The sequence below is a fragment of the Apis laboriosa genome, unplaced genomic scaffold (genome assembly GCF_014066325.1).
Source record: "Apis laboriosa isolate Shangri-la unplaced genomic scaffold, ASM1406632v1 scaffold15_cov152, whole genome shotgun sequence".
NCBI classification, from domain to species: domain Eukaryota; kingdom Metazoa; phylum Arthropoda; class Insecta; order Hymenoptera; family Apidae; genus Apis; species Apis laboriosa.
Genome location: NW_025222086.1, coordinates 294,142 through 307,446, shown reverse-complemented (window position 1 = coordinate 307,446; position 13,305 = coordinate 294,142). Strand labels below are relative to the sequence as shown.

At 31.5% G+C, this 13,305-nt stretch overlaps 1 protein-coding gene across 2 annotated transcripts in view; it reads left to right on the top strand.

Annotated features, from left to right (window-relative positions):
* LOC122710897 overlaps positions 1-13,305 on the top strand; it is a 93,529-nt gene that overhangs the window by 36,581 nt on the left and 43,643 nt on the right. Inside the window, exons 2-10 of one of the 2 annotated variants that reach the window (XM_043929124.1) lie at positions 3,455-3,512; positions 6,531-6,667; positions 7,244-7,675; positions 8,197-8,425; positions 9,538-9,940; positions 10,601-10,739; positions 11,089-11,266; positions 11,754-11,958; positions 12,138-12,249. In XM_043929124.1, the coding sequence (XP_043785059.1) occupies positions 3,478-3,512; positions 6,531-6,667; positions 7,244-7,675; positions 8,197-8,425; positions 9,538-9,940; positions 10,601-10,739; positions 11,089-11,266; positions 11,754-11,958; positions 12,138-12,249 (1,870 nt within the window). In that variant the 5' untranslated portion in view covers positions 3,455-3,477. The remainder of the gene's footprint in view (positions 1-3,454; positions 3,513-6,530; positions 6,668-7,243; positions 7,676-8,196; positions 8,426-9,537; positions 9,941-10,600; positions 10,740-11,088; positions 11,267-11,753; positions 11,959-12,137; positions 12,250-13,305) is intronic. The other variant, XM_043929125.1, reaches the window with a different exon arrangement.

Genomic DNA, 13,305 nt, shown 5'->3' with positions numbered 1-13,305 from the left:
GAATCTCTTTTTTCCTTTTTATAATTTTAAAAATTATACGGAATCAAATTACCTGAAAATATTTATCGAATGGTTATTAAAATTCAAACATACACGTTTCAAAATTATTCAAATTACAAGTAAATTAAATCGAAGGGAAAAAAGACATTTTGTCCAATACTTTATCTATTTTAATAAATATTCTTTGTAATATTCCTTCATTTTAAAAGATCATATAAATATTCGTTTCATTGATTAAACATGATTGGGATATAAAAAATAGGAAACGAATAAAGATATCAATTGTTTGAAAATTTGAGATTTCTTTCGAACGAATCATGTTTAATCGCGTTAATCGCGTGTTCAGAGAAATCAACACTTGGAATATGAAATCATGAATGTTGGTGAAAGGAGTCTCAACGTGGAATTTCTCCTGAGGGAGAATCGCGAGTAGAGCAATTTTAAATCAATTCGTATGCAAATTTAATCGATCATCAATAGAGGGAGGAAACGGAATTGTGGAGGTGGATTAAAGCGGTTACTGGAGGGGTGATTCGATAATTGATCGTGAGAAATCGAGATAAATTTCTTGATGAGAAAGTCGAACGTGTCTTCAAATGTTTCGAGAATTTTCAATATTCATGGAGGAATATTAGAGCCATTAAAATACATTGATCAATATGTATAATAATAGTGTTAAAAATATTGATAACAATATTTTTATATTATTTTCAAGAAGATTATTTTTCGAATAATTTTTAAAATAATTTGTAATTTTTTAATTAATTAATTATATTATATTTACAATGATTTTTGCTAGGAATTTTTATATTACAATTTCCTTAATTTTATTTCAAATTATTTGAATTTATATGTAAAAAAAAAAAGAAATATTGTTTCATATATTATATTTTTATATATCTTCTTCCTCGTATATCTTTTATAAGTCTTGAAACCTCTTTTGCTGCGAAGAAAACACCATTTTTTGTCTTTGTCTCGAGAACTATTTTTAACCTTAGAAGTTCGAGAAATGGTGATTTATTGCCATGATGGTAGGATGCATCTTGTCTGGAAGTTATTTTATCTTTCTGTCTTTCTGCCTTCGAACCTCTTCCGGCTCAACATCCTTTGAAGGATCCTTGAAACATTTTACATGCTCAAATGAATAAATCATTTTTCTCGATTTTTGAAAATAGCATTTAGAATCGAAATAGATAGAAATTACGAAGAATGGATTACGATTTCAAAATCGTTTTATTATCGATTATCGTGCGTATCGTGGAATTTATTTTGATCATGTAAACAGCTGGTCACAACATGGTCTAATTACGATAATTAAATTTATCTTGTTAAAAGCACGTACTAAGGATTAATGTCAACACTTGTACTAATATATATAATACAGAATGTTAATGTTACATTTCTTTCACTAAAATTTACGTATATATTTTTAATCTAAATTTTTATGCAATTATAATAATGTTTTTATAAAAAAATATCAGGACGAAATATAATGTTTCGAATTAAAATAAGGAAATCCAATATGATTCTCGAATGAGATGATCCTCTATGATTTATATTACGTGTTTAAATATTCTGCTTCTTATATCTGATGATGGATATCCCAATTTATTTGTACCATTATTTGTTTTTATTTTACACGAGAAAAAGAATATTATTATTAAATATTAAATATTTCCAATATTAAAACAAAAAGTTTGAAAATTCATGAATCTTTTATGAAATATATTACTCGGCTTTCCACGGTTGAAGGCATTAATATGGAAAACAGTGGTTGGTTAAGAACTGGGGAAAGGGATTCGAGGAAGGATAAAACTGTAAGAAGAAGGAAACTTCTCTTTTCACGGTTAGAAAATTCACGCGTACGCTATGTTTTCATAAATCTGGAAAAGTTTTTCGGCTTACAGACGAAAAGAAAGCACAAAACCACATCGCACGACGTAAGAATAGAAATATTCGTTTCGAAATTCAGACGACCTTGTGGGAGTTCGTCGAGGAATCCCCGAGGTTACATAAATCGCTCTTCCTCCACGCAATATTATGCGATTCTCCTGTGTCACCGTACGCTGAATTATTAACGTGTCCAATAAATTATAAATGCAAGGATTAATAATGGAGGATTTCGGGTAAGGAGATTTACACCGGTTGATGATTATGGATCATTCATTTTTGACATCATGATTGCCATTGGTACATAAATATTTCATCATTAGTTTTGAATTATTTATTCTTGGGATTTTATTTAAAAATTTACTTTTGATAAAATTAATCTCTTTTATATTGAAAATAAAAAAATAATTTAGTTTGTCTCGGTTTAATCATTCTTAAAGAGATTAATTAAAAATCTAATTATATTTGGTTTAAAAGTCTTTCTTAAGCTTCTTTTAAAAATTTAGAATCTTAAAATATATAAAAATATCATATTAATATTAATAGTAAATTAAATAATATAAAAATTTTGAAACATGGAAAAAAGAATCAAAGTATTGTATGAGATATTTTCAACATTTGATATTTCTAAAATAATTGCTGTAGATTGTTTTAGAAAGATTTTTGGATGTGATAGTAGACTGATATGCGTAAATATGATCAAGTATACACTCTGCAGAGAGTTCATCAAATATTACTTAATCAGGTAATTATTGTGTGAACAAAGTATTATTTAATGTCGAATGGCAGAAAACCAACAGAGAAGAAACGATAGAATTATAAAAAATAAAAACGTTTGATAATTTTGTCTGATATTTGTAACATGTAATCGATTCTTAAATTATGATTAATTCAAAATGTTATACGAAACTTCAGAATTCATACAAATGATAATTATATTCTACGTAATTAAAACTTTATTGGATAACTTTGTTATTGAATAATTTAGTTGCAAGAAATTGTGTGAAAATTTTAATACCCATCATTTATCTATATAAAATTTAAAATTAGATAATCATAATAGATTAGTTTACGTTTGGATCAAATTTGGGTTAAATTTGGATTATATTATAAGCGTAGATTATATTTGAGTTGTGACATAACAAGTTTACCTTAGATTTCTATTATGACATAGAGTCCATTAGTTCCCATTTAATCACCAAAATTAAGCTATGTCAATCACACTTAGTACATGGATGAATGTTTAGGAACACCATGTATTGTTGATGATGATCCACTTTAAAGTGGAGGTTCTCAACGTCATCCGATATACAAATCATACTTATATACGAATCTTCATTTAAATATAAGAATCATAGAAATAATCTATTCCTAAATGATTGTAAAAAACAGGCTTCGAAATGAATGAATAGGTTTTAATTGTCTATTATTCTATCACTTCGGGATACGACGTCGTCGTGGGGAGTCATTACATCTGTTTGTCAACCACTTCTATTGTAGATCTTCTGGAGAAGACAGGAAGGAAAAAAAAAAAAACATTTTTGTGTGTGTGTATCTTTTGCAGGTCGGCCAGAGCCTTGCCATGCGATGTCGTTGCAGAACCCCAGACTTCGACATTACAGGTCGAATCGTCAGACCAGATACACTCTGATGACAGTTTTGTTCTCGTTTTTGAAACTCGTTTTTTCACAGTTTTATTATACATATATATAGTATATATATACGCTGATCGATACGAGGGCAGACACGGCTATATTTTTTATCTCTCTTTATTATCTTTCTCTTTCGCTCTTTCTCTCTTTCTCTCTCTCTTTCTTTTCCTTTCTTCTCTCAAGTTTTTTTTTATAATCATGCACAGGATGTGGCGCAGAGTTATTTCTTTGGGGTGAAATCGAGAATGAAATTATTCGTATTAATATTCGATATACCGTAATAATATTCGATATGAATTATTTACTTTTATAAAATATATTTTATAAAAGGATATTATGAATTATTTTTATCATATGAAAATATGAATCGTTTTTTTCTTTTTTACGATATAAATTTATAAAGAATTTTTTTGCAATCAACTGAGTCTCATTTTGTTTGATGCAACTTAATAAATAAGAACAGACATTTTTATGTATTAATTTTTGGATTTGTGTTTGGCTTTTAGATTTAGTGTATTTATAAACTGCAATGAATAATTCATATCTTCATAAGTTTCGTTTAAATGATCTTTCAATACAAAATAATAAATTCAAATATAGCATAGCATCTGAATATTAATTTGAATATCTGTGCATAAAGATCAGTTTTCGAGAAAAGATAGTGTCGAAAATTTCACGCATTTCGTTTCAATATGATTCAATTTGCTGCCGATATATCGTTTTTATAAAAAGAAAGTTTAAAAACAAAAAAAATAAAATATTTAATATCAAAAATTTAATTAAAAATTTCATTTCTCCGATATTTTACTGGAAAATGTATACGTAAAATTTTTTAAAAACAATCAAACGTTTATAAATTTATAGATATTGCGACATCATTTCAATATGAAAGATAAAAAAAATCTTTTTCATTTTCTTTATCTGAAGAAAATAACAAATTCTAGGATGGAACTTTTGTGGAAACTTTGCAAAGTACTCACGAGAATATCCAGTTTGCAAGAAGTTCGTATAATATTTTTTATAAATACATATATCGAGCTTATAAAGCCGGAATTAGGAAAAGATTGGTTAAAATAGGACTACAGTCGTATGCTCGAGTCGTAGAATGGAAAAATTTGTCGTACAAGTGAACTGAACGTGAAAGGATTCCTTTCTAAAGATCCTTTCAATTTCAAAAGAAGAATCAAATTTTTCTTATACAAATAATTTTATATTCATTCAAGCATAATGCAAGAACATTGCAACTTGGCTTGGACATACGTATATAAATATATAATATACGTATATAAATATATAAATATATTTGAAATAAAGATTTTGAAAATGTAGAAAGAATTCGAGATACTGAATTATTTTTATTTTAAAAATAACTTGATTTTGTATCGAGATAAAATAAATTAATAATTTTTGAAATAGTTTATATAAATTGAAGAGAATCTTGTTTTCTTTAATTCTTTTATTTCATTTGAATAATTATTCGTTCCATTATTTATTCTTTTTTTTTTTCTATATTCGATTACACATAATTTATATTTCTAATAAAAAATAATTATGTTCACATCAAAACAATTGTTTTTATGCAATTGTTAATATATAAATTATTTCAACATTCATTTAAATAAAATTAAATAAAATCACTATATACACATAATATATATAATTATTATACAATTATCTAGTTTAATTAATGTTCAAACTCGTTGCAAATATCGTAGCACACGATACGTAAAACTTGATTACTATGCCGGCCTGAATTTTCAATTTTCAAATCCGTCCCATTCAAAGCTCGGCTGCAAATTGAATCATACTTAAATGCCAAATTCTCTGACGAATCAAACGGTCATTTTCGACACGATTCCTCCCCGTGAACGAATATCACATTTTCAACTTGTTCACCGACGAAGAGTGGCTGCTTTATCTCCGTGAAAACTTGTTTCCACGACCTGTGCACTGGTTAGATACACGAATACACGTGTACATATCTCGTTTCCGCTGCATCCACGCTTTTGGAATGATGCTGGCCGACGCGAATGCCAGCCCTTTAGCCACGTATCTGCGTTACATATCGTACCTCCATTATGCCGGAGTATTGTTCTGTTTGGCGATCGTTTGCCGGCACATCCATTAATCGGGAGAGTAATTTTTTTCAAAAAGAAAGAAAAAAAAAAAAAATACGAGCAGGAGCGTGTCCCAGACGATTAAACGCGCTCCTACTCTAATTTTCGCTTTGCGTATTTTGAAATATTGTGTTGTGTGAATTAAAAGGAACGTGAAAAGTATTCGTAGAAGTATTGTTTTGTTCATCAGTAAATAAGTTGATCGAGCGGGAAGTTGATGGATAATGTAAAATAAATTTTTTTCGAATGTGTTTGTAATATTTTTTGTGTCTCTTTTTTTTTTAATTTATTAAAATTTATTAATTTATATTAATTAATTAATTAATTAATTATTAATTTATACTCGAAAGCGTTAAATATTTTTACAAAAATGATCGAATTTTTGTAAAAAGATTATAATTATTTTCAAAAGATTAAAATAGAATAAATCTTAAGAGCAAATATTAATATTTCAACGAGATAAAAATAATATTATAAATTTTTCATTTTGAAAAGAATAGGATAAATATTTATCAATGTCGAATTCCATCAATCTCCTATCCACAATTTTGAGTAGTATCGTAGTAGTTTGCTCGAAAAGTGGACTCGATTACGCTTCATCTTCCGTTCATTCTCCTTTTCTGGTCGCTGGAGAAGCGGGTCTCGTGACCCTGTCAAGCATGAAAGTGATCCTAGAAAATCCACGTAGAGGGTAGCCAAGAAAAACCACGACCTCGATCATCGAGTGTCACTTCACAAACGCTCTGTTGGCATGGCCTGGATTTCACGTTTGAAAATCTATCGTTGAGACGTTGCACCCTTTCACATTGAGTTCATTATATTTGCCCATAATCGAGATTTATCATCTTATCTGTGGATATTTCGATTTCAGAAGCATGACAGCGATCTGTTTCGTGTGTAATCTACCGATCCTGAGTCACCAGGTCGGCCTGGTGTGGCAAGGTGGAAATGGATGGGATGATCTTATGCGGGAACAGGTAGAGGAATCCACCTTGAAACAACGTCTTGGTGAGTGTTTCAAATTTTTGTTTTATTCATTATTTCTATTGTTATTTCATATTTTTATCATACTTAATAAATCATTACTTAATCATAGTAAATAATAAATCATGTAATGAATCACTATTTATAGCAGAATATATAAATATTCGTTCAAATAATTACATCATTAAATAAAATTCGTTTCATGGCAATCTATTTACGAAATAGTCTCTGAAACATTAACGCAATTTCATATACAATTCCATTAATAAATGGACAAATTTCACTTCATATTTCATTTTGTCCCGTTCATAAAAAAAATTCCCAGAGGAAAAAATTAATTTTTCCATCTTTTAAACCCGACCACCGTATTACAACGTGAGGAAAACTTCATAATTAAATCTCACTCACACAAAAATTCGTCAAGGCATACATTACACCGCGATTCTTTCTTTTTTTTCCTCCGAAAATCGCTTTTCTCGTTCTCCATAAACTTTCCATAAACTTTTTCATAACAAAAACTAAGAATAAAAATTAAAATTATATAATAATAAAATAATTATACAAATTATATAAATATGATAATGATAAATATGGATTCAGGAACCGGAAGACGCGATTCGGCGACACAGATCACTTCCATATCCCCGCCAAACGAGCCGCAAGAACCTGCGACCAATCAACGTCGTCGACGATCGAGCTTGGCACAATTGACAGACATTTTGCGCGAATGGAGCGGGGGTGGCGGTGGAAAGAGCGAGCGAGGGAATAAACTATATCGTCGTGAAACATTGGGAGATATAGCGAAATCTTTTCCGTGGTCCAGACAAACGACCACGGATGCGAGCCATCTTGAGAGACTGCGCAAGAGGAGGGAGAGCTCGGTGGACAGTGGGATCAGAAGCCAGTCGTCCACGAAATCGAGAAAAGATTCAACGATCACCGAGCTGAAAAATGATTTTGCCAGATTATGGGGAAAGAAGGAGACGCCTCAGCCGCAACCACCCCCTACGGTTATTTCGCCCACCTATCGAGGTTGGTTGATGCAAATGTTGTTTCTTAATTATTTCGAATCTCATTATTATTTTTTCATGAATATTTCTGTTTGAAACACGATTGTTGATACAATATTTCATGAGCTTGATGATCTTTTAGATAGGTATATGTGGTCGAGTATATTTATGTAAAATTTGAATGTATAAAAATCTACAAAATAGATACAGAGAAACATAAACTGTTTCAAATGTAATGGTCGAAGAATGAAGCAATTTATTATTTAATAAATCCCATTTTTTTAATCATGTTTATAAATATATATCATTTATTTCTTTGTTTTATCACACTACTTGTCTATAATAATAATTGATTCCATTTGTTCAAACTACAACTATTCTCTCCCATTTTTCTCTTTTCCAATTTTAAAATATCTGATATTTCATTATCACCATAACTTATCACTTTTCATCACAAAATTTCTTCCAATCCTAATAGAACATATCCGACAAAAACATCCAACAAGCTTTGCTCGTTATTCAAATTACTCGAATATTTCCCAGGCTTCAGAGAGACCGATTCGAGAGGATCTCGACGCGGATCAGGGGAGAGTGGAAGGGCGAAAAATCAAGGGGAACGGAAGCATAATTGCCGTCACCACAGGCGCAGGCAATCGCAGCAATCGCAGCAATCAATGGACAGTGGTAGCGGCGTGATGCCCATGAAATATTACAGAAGCGATCAAAGACCGAGCGCTTCGAGCACGGATAGCGCGGCCAGCAATGCTGTCAGGTACATAACGACCCAACAATCGGATTCTCGTGGCTCTGATTTCGATTGTGACGCGTGTCTAGCCTTGTCTTTGAGCGGACCTCTGTTCCTCTATAAGGGAATTTAATTATCCTCCCTTGCCAGGTTTTCGTGCAATGATAAAGAAAACGATCGGCTTTGAACGCGAAGTTAATTTCGAGTCACTTTTAGGGGTTTAATTAACGATGGTTTGCTTTCGAATTATTTTGGGTAGAATCATCGATCGTACGTTATTATTTTATATATATATATATATATATGTATATATATATATATATATTACTTTTATTACGCGTTCGATACGTGAAAGAAATCACGTTAAAATAAAATTCATACGATGTGATATAATTATGGGGATGGATTAATAGCTTTTAATATCTTAAGCGAATATATCTGATCGTTGCAAAATTGATTAGTAATTGCGAGTGTGAGTAGTTGAAGATTATTAATTATAAACGTAAAATTATTAATCACTGATCATTAAGAGTAATCAAAAGTCACGATTAATTGGACGATTATTAATTATGAAATGATTATATTTTGATTATGATTGAATCGATAATTTATTCGAAGTGGTAATATTTTTTAATCAATGGATGGTCGAGAATATTTATATTTTCATTGTTGTTCAGACACGAAATATAATCTTCGATTATTATTGTTTTTTTGAAAACGATATCTAGGATAGGTTTTTTTTATCCGCATATAATTTAATTTTATCACCATAATGAATGTACATAAATAGTTCATTATATTTGCTTAATGATTATAAATTACAATCAGATGCAAGATTACTATGTAGATTACTTCCTACTATGATTAATCAATTCTTGATTATTGAATAATAATGTTAATTATTATCACAACATCATTAACATTATGATTACGTTCAATTTTGCATAAATTCGTCTTTATTCGTACAATGAAAATTTTTATTCCCATATGTATTATTTCAAAAAGCAACGTAATAATTAAAGAAATAACAAAAGTTTAAAATTTAATAATATAAAAATACATAAGCAAAACGATTAATGAAAAATTCCTATCACTGTATTTTCCATTAATCTGACTGATATAATTTTTTTATTTTTCAGAGAGCATTTGGAAGCGCGTAATTCCATGGACAAAGGCGAACGATCGAGTAGCATCGAGGGTAAAACATCCGTTACAACAAGTAGCGAATCAAAAACGTCCACCACGACTACCACCACAACTGTGTCGTCGACGACTACCGCGGTGACCACGTCGACCACAGTGACGATGGAGCCGAAGGCCGCGACCGTCGTCGACAGTAAAAATTTAACCCTCGAGTCGTCCATCACTACCCCTACCATCGTGATGTCATCAGTGACGCCACCAAGCGTCTCTCCAACGGTGGGTAGCAGCCTTCCACTTCCAGGAACCTCGACTTCCGGTAGCTCCAGTCCCGTTGGCTCGCCAAACGTCAACACACCGACCCACCCATTGATTAGCACTAGAAGAGACTCGACCACTCAGGTGAGATATATTGAAAGATTTTATTGGAGAGGGAATCGAGAAAGGATTTCAAGGATTAGTGTTAACTTAGTGTGATCGTTGATTGTGGAGTGATTGGAACTGGTGAAAAAAAGGATAGTAAAATGGTAGAAGTTTTATAATTAATTTGTGTAAAATTATTTAATATGAGTAATAAGTATCATTAACATATTAATTTCTTCGTCATTGTTTAATTATACAATTTGTGTCAGTAATTATGTCAGCGAGAAACTATTTTTATAGTTATATTAATTATAATTGGTAAGTTTAATCGATTTTTATCATGCAATTTGTTTATTATATAATTTAAATTGATGCAAATTAAAGTATTAATTATGTTATTTTATGTTATTTTCATTTTTAATCAAAATTATTAGCTTATAATTCTTTGTCTTGGTTATGGTATTGTCTTATACTCTCGTTTCAATAATTTTTCTAAATTTGAATAACTACGTTATGTATAAATATATCGTAATTGTAATATCATATTTGACATTTTTCGAAATCTCTCTCGTTATAATTATAGAAGAGACTTAAATAATTCAATTACATTATTAATTATATTATTATTATATTATATTATTATTAATAATAATACAAGTAGACACTGGAAACATTTTATCATTATCAATTCTGTTACAGTGTTATCAGAAGGGAAAGGAAGTATCACCGAACAAGTTGTCGAGATTGATACGACAATCGGCTGCCATAGATGAGTCGATGCCACCAGCACGGCGACGAGGAAGTCAGCCGACGTTGTCACCGGATACTGACGAAGGAGGTACAATCATTAACAATCTACCATTATCGACCATTTTCATCCTCGTTGCGAATAAAACTATTTTATGTAACATTAAATATAAATACATGTTATCTACTAACTATTTAGTCTTTTAACGTACACTACCTATATCTCTTTCTGCACGATGTGATCATTTAAAAAGAAAATAGAAAAACCATGAAACACGTCTCTCTTCTTTCTCCACTTCCTGTTGTCGATAACTTGCATTATTCTATCGTTCATAATTTTCTTCCTTACCTTCTTCTTTTTCTTTTCTTTTTTTCTTTCTTTTTCTATGTAAAATTGTCATATATTATTGAATTAATGACAGAAAGATATATTTTCGAAGGACGAAGAGCTCGAAAAGACTCGCTGAGCCCCGATTCCGCTTCGTACCCGCGGCGCCGTGATTCGAAGAGCCATCTGAGTCCAGAAAGAGCAGTCGATAAAAGAGACATCAGTCCTATCAGGGAGAGATCTCAGCTGACGCGACAGTCAATGTCGATGGCAGGACGGTCGCCACCAAGGTACCTGCATTTTATCGATCCTCGTGGAGTGGTAAACGGATGGTAACGCGACTCCATCGATAGAGGACAGATTAAGGGATTGAGAATAAAATTTCAACCCCTTTTTTATGGAAAACTTTGAAGATCTTCTGAAGATAAAAAATGATCGACTGCTTTGATATTCTGTTCCCTTTTTTATTTCGTTGTTTACTTTATCAGAACAATTGGGTTATTGTTAAAAGTATTTTTCTAAAAGTTTATTTCATATGAACGTGATTTATAGATGGATTTTTGATTTAAGATTTTGGAATTGATAAATTATTTTTGAATTATAAAATAATATAATGCAAAAAATTCCTTTTTTTATATATTTTATTTTTCTTCAGAGTTATTAATATACATTATAATTTCTTTATTGAAAAATATTGAACAGAAAATAGTTTTAACAAAATCATCTGTTTTTGATTTAGAAATTTTACTAATATAATTAAAAATTTTTGTTTTCTAGATCACCGGATAGTTCTTCTTGTTCGTCAAGGGATCCAAGTCCATGTGCTCGTGCTCCAGGGACTATACCTCATGCTCCTATAGGAAGAAGACAATCGACCACGGACGAGATATTTATTGCTCGTGGATTTAGACGACAGAGCACCACGGAAGAGACAATAAGATGTCGAAATTTTCGAAGACAAAGTTCTCAAAGTGAAAAACTGGTCCGTTTTTTCTTTTTTTAATTTTTATATTTTAATTTAACGAAGCACTTTAATTTAAAAAATTTTAATTTAAAAAAGCAAAATGACAATTTTCGTTTAAAAATTCAAGAAAATATTTCGAATTATTTTGGATAGTTACTTTTTTCAATACATTTTTTTTTCTTTTTGGTGTGCATTAGGTTCAGAGATATCAAGGACGAAGAGACAGTTCCACACAAATCACCGATGGAACATTCGCTACCATGTCTGTCGAGATATCGAACACGTTTTTCGATAGCAGCACTCAGACTGGTAAGTGATAAATTTCATTCATCATTTATCATAGACGAGACATTTCAAAGAAGGAATTTTTTCCAAAGATATTGCTAAATTTATCTTTCTAAGAATTTTATTTTTTTAAACAAAAAGAATAAATTATTAATTATATACACGAGGATCATATTTTTACGTAAATCTTATCAAAAAGTAAAATACACAATCTCTTTGTCTTAAATTCCTTCTAAATTTCCTATCTCTCATTGTAAGTATAATATTATCTCATTGTACAATCACAGACAATCATTCTTCCATAGACATAAGATTTTTTTATTACGTATGTCGATCCTCCTTTGTCAATTGATCCAAATATCTCTTCATTCTTCGATACTTTCATCAATCAATTTTTCGAAATAACTTCAACCCAATCTATCCAAAATCTAAATCTACTACAAAAAGACATTCATTCGACTCACCTTTGATCACTATCTCCCAAAAACACAGTAAAACGAACCTAATTCGAGAGATCAATTAAACCCCCTCCTCCACAAATTCCAATCGAATTTCGCGGCCAGTGGATATCTCTCGACCATAATCGAATCGAACGACGGCATGCGCCCTGGCAACGGCTTTCGCCGTGGCCAGCCGGCTTCGCGACGCCGTGCAGCGTCTCCGTGAACGCAGGCGTGGTGTCAGCTCCCCTAGTTCCGACAATGTGACACTGGGTGCATGGCAGTCGATAGCCAGCCGAAGAGGACAACCAGCCTCGATGAGCTGCTAACTCTGAACGTGTGCGTGCTCTTTTCAAAACCCCTTCGTACATCGTTGCACGTCCATCGTATCCTCGACAGCGAGACGACGAGAATATCCTCCCTCCCCCTCAAACAGAAATATCAACAGCAATGCGACTAGAATCGTGGAATCGTGGAATCGTGAAGTGAACTCGGGTGATCGTGGATCCGATTGTTGCCCTGATCGACGATCGAACAATAGCACACATACACACACACATACATACACACATACTCTCCATACTATCTGAGACATCGATTCTCAGATATCTGACGAATATCAAGAGGATCGACCAAGACT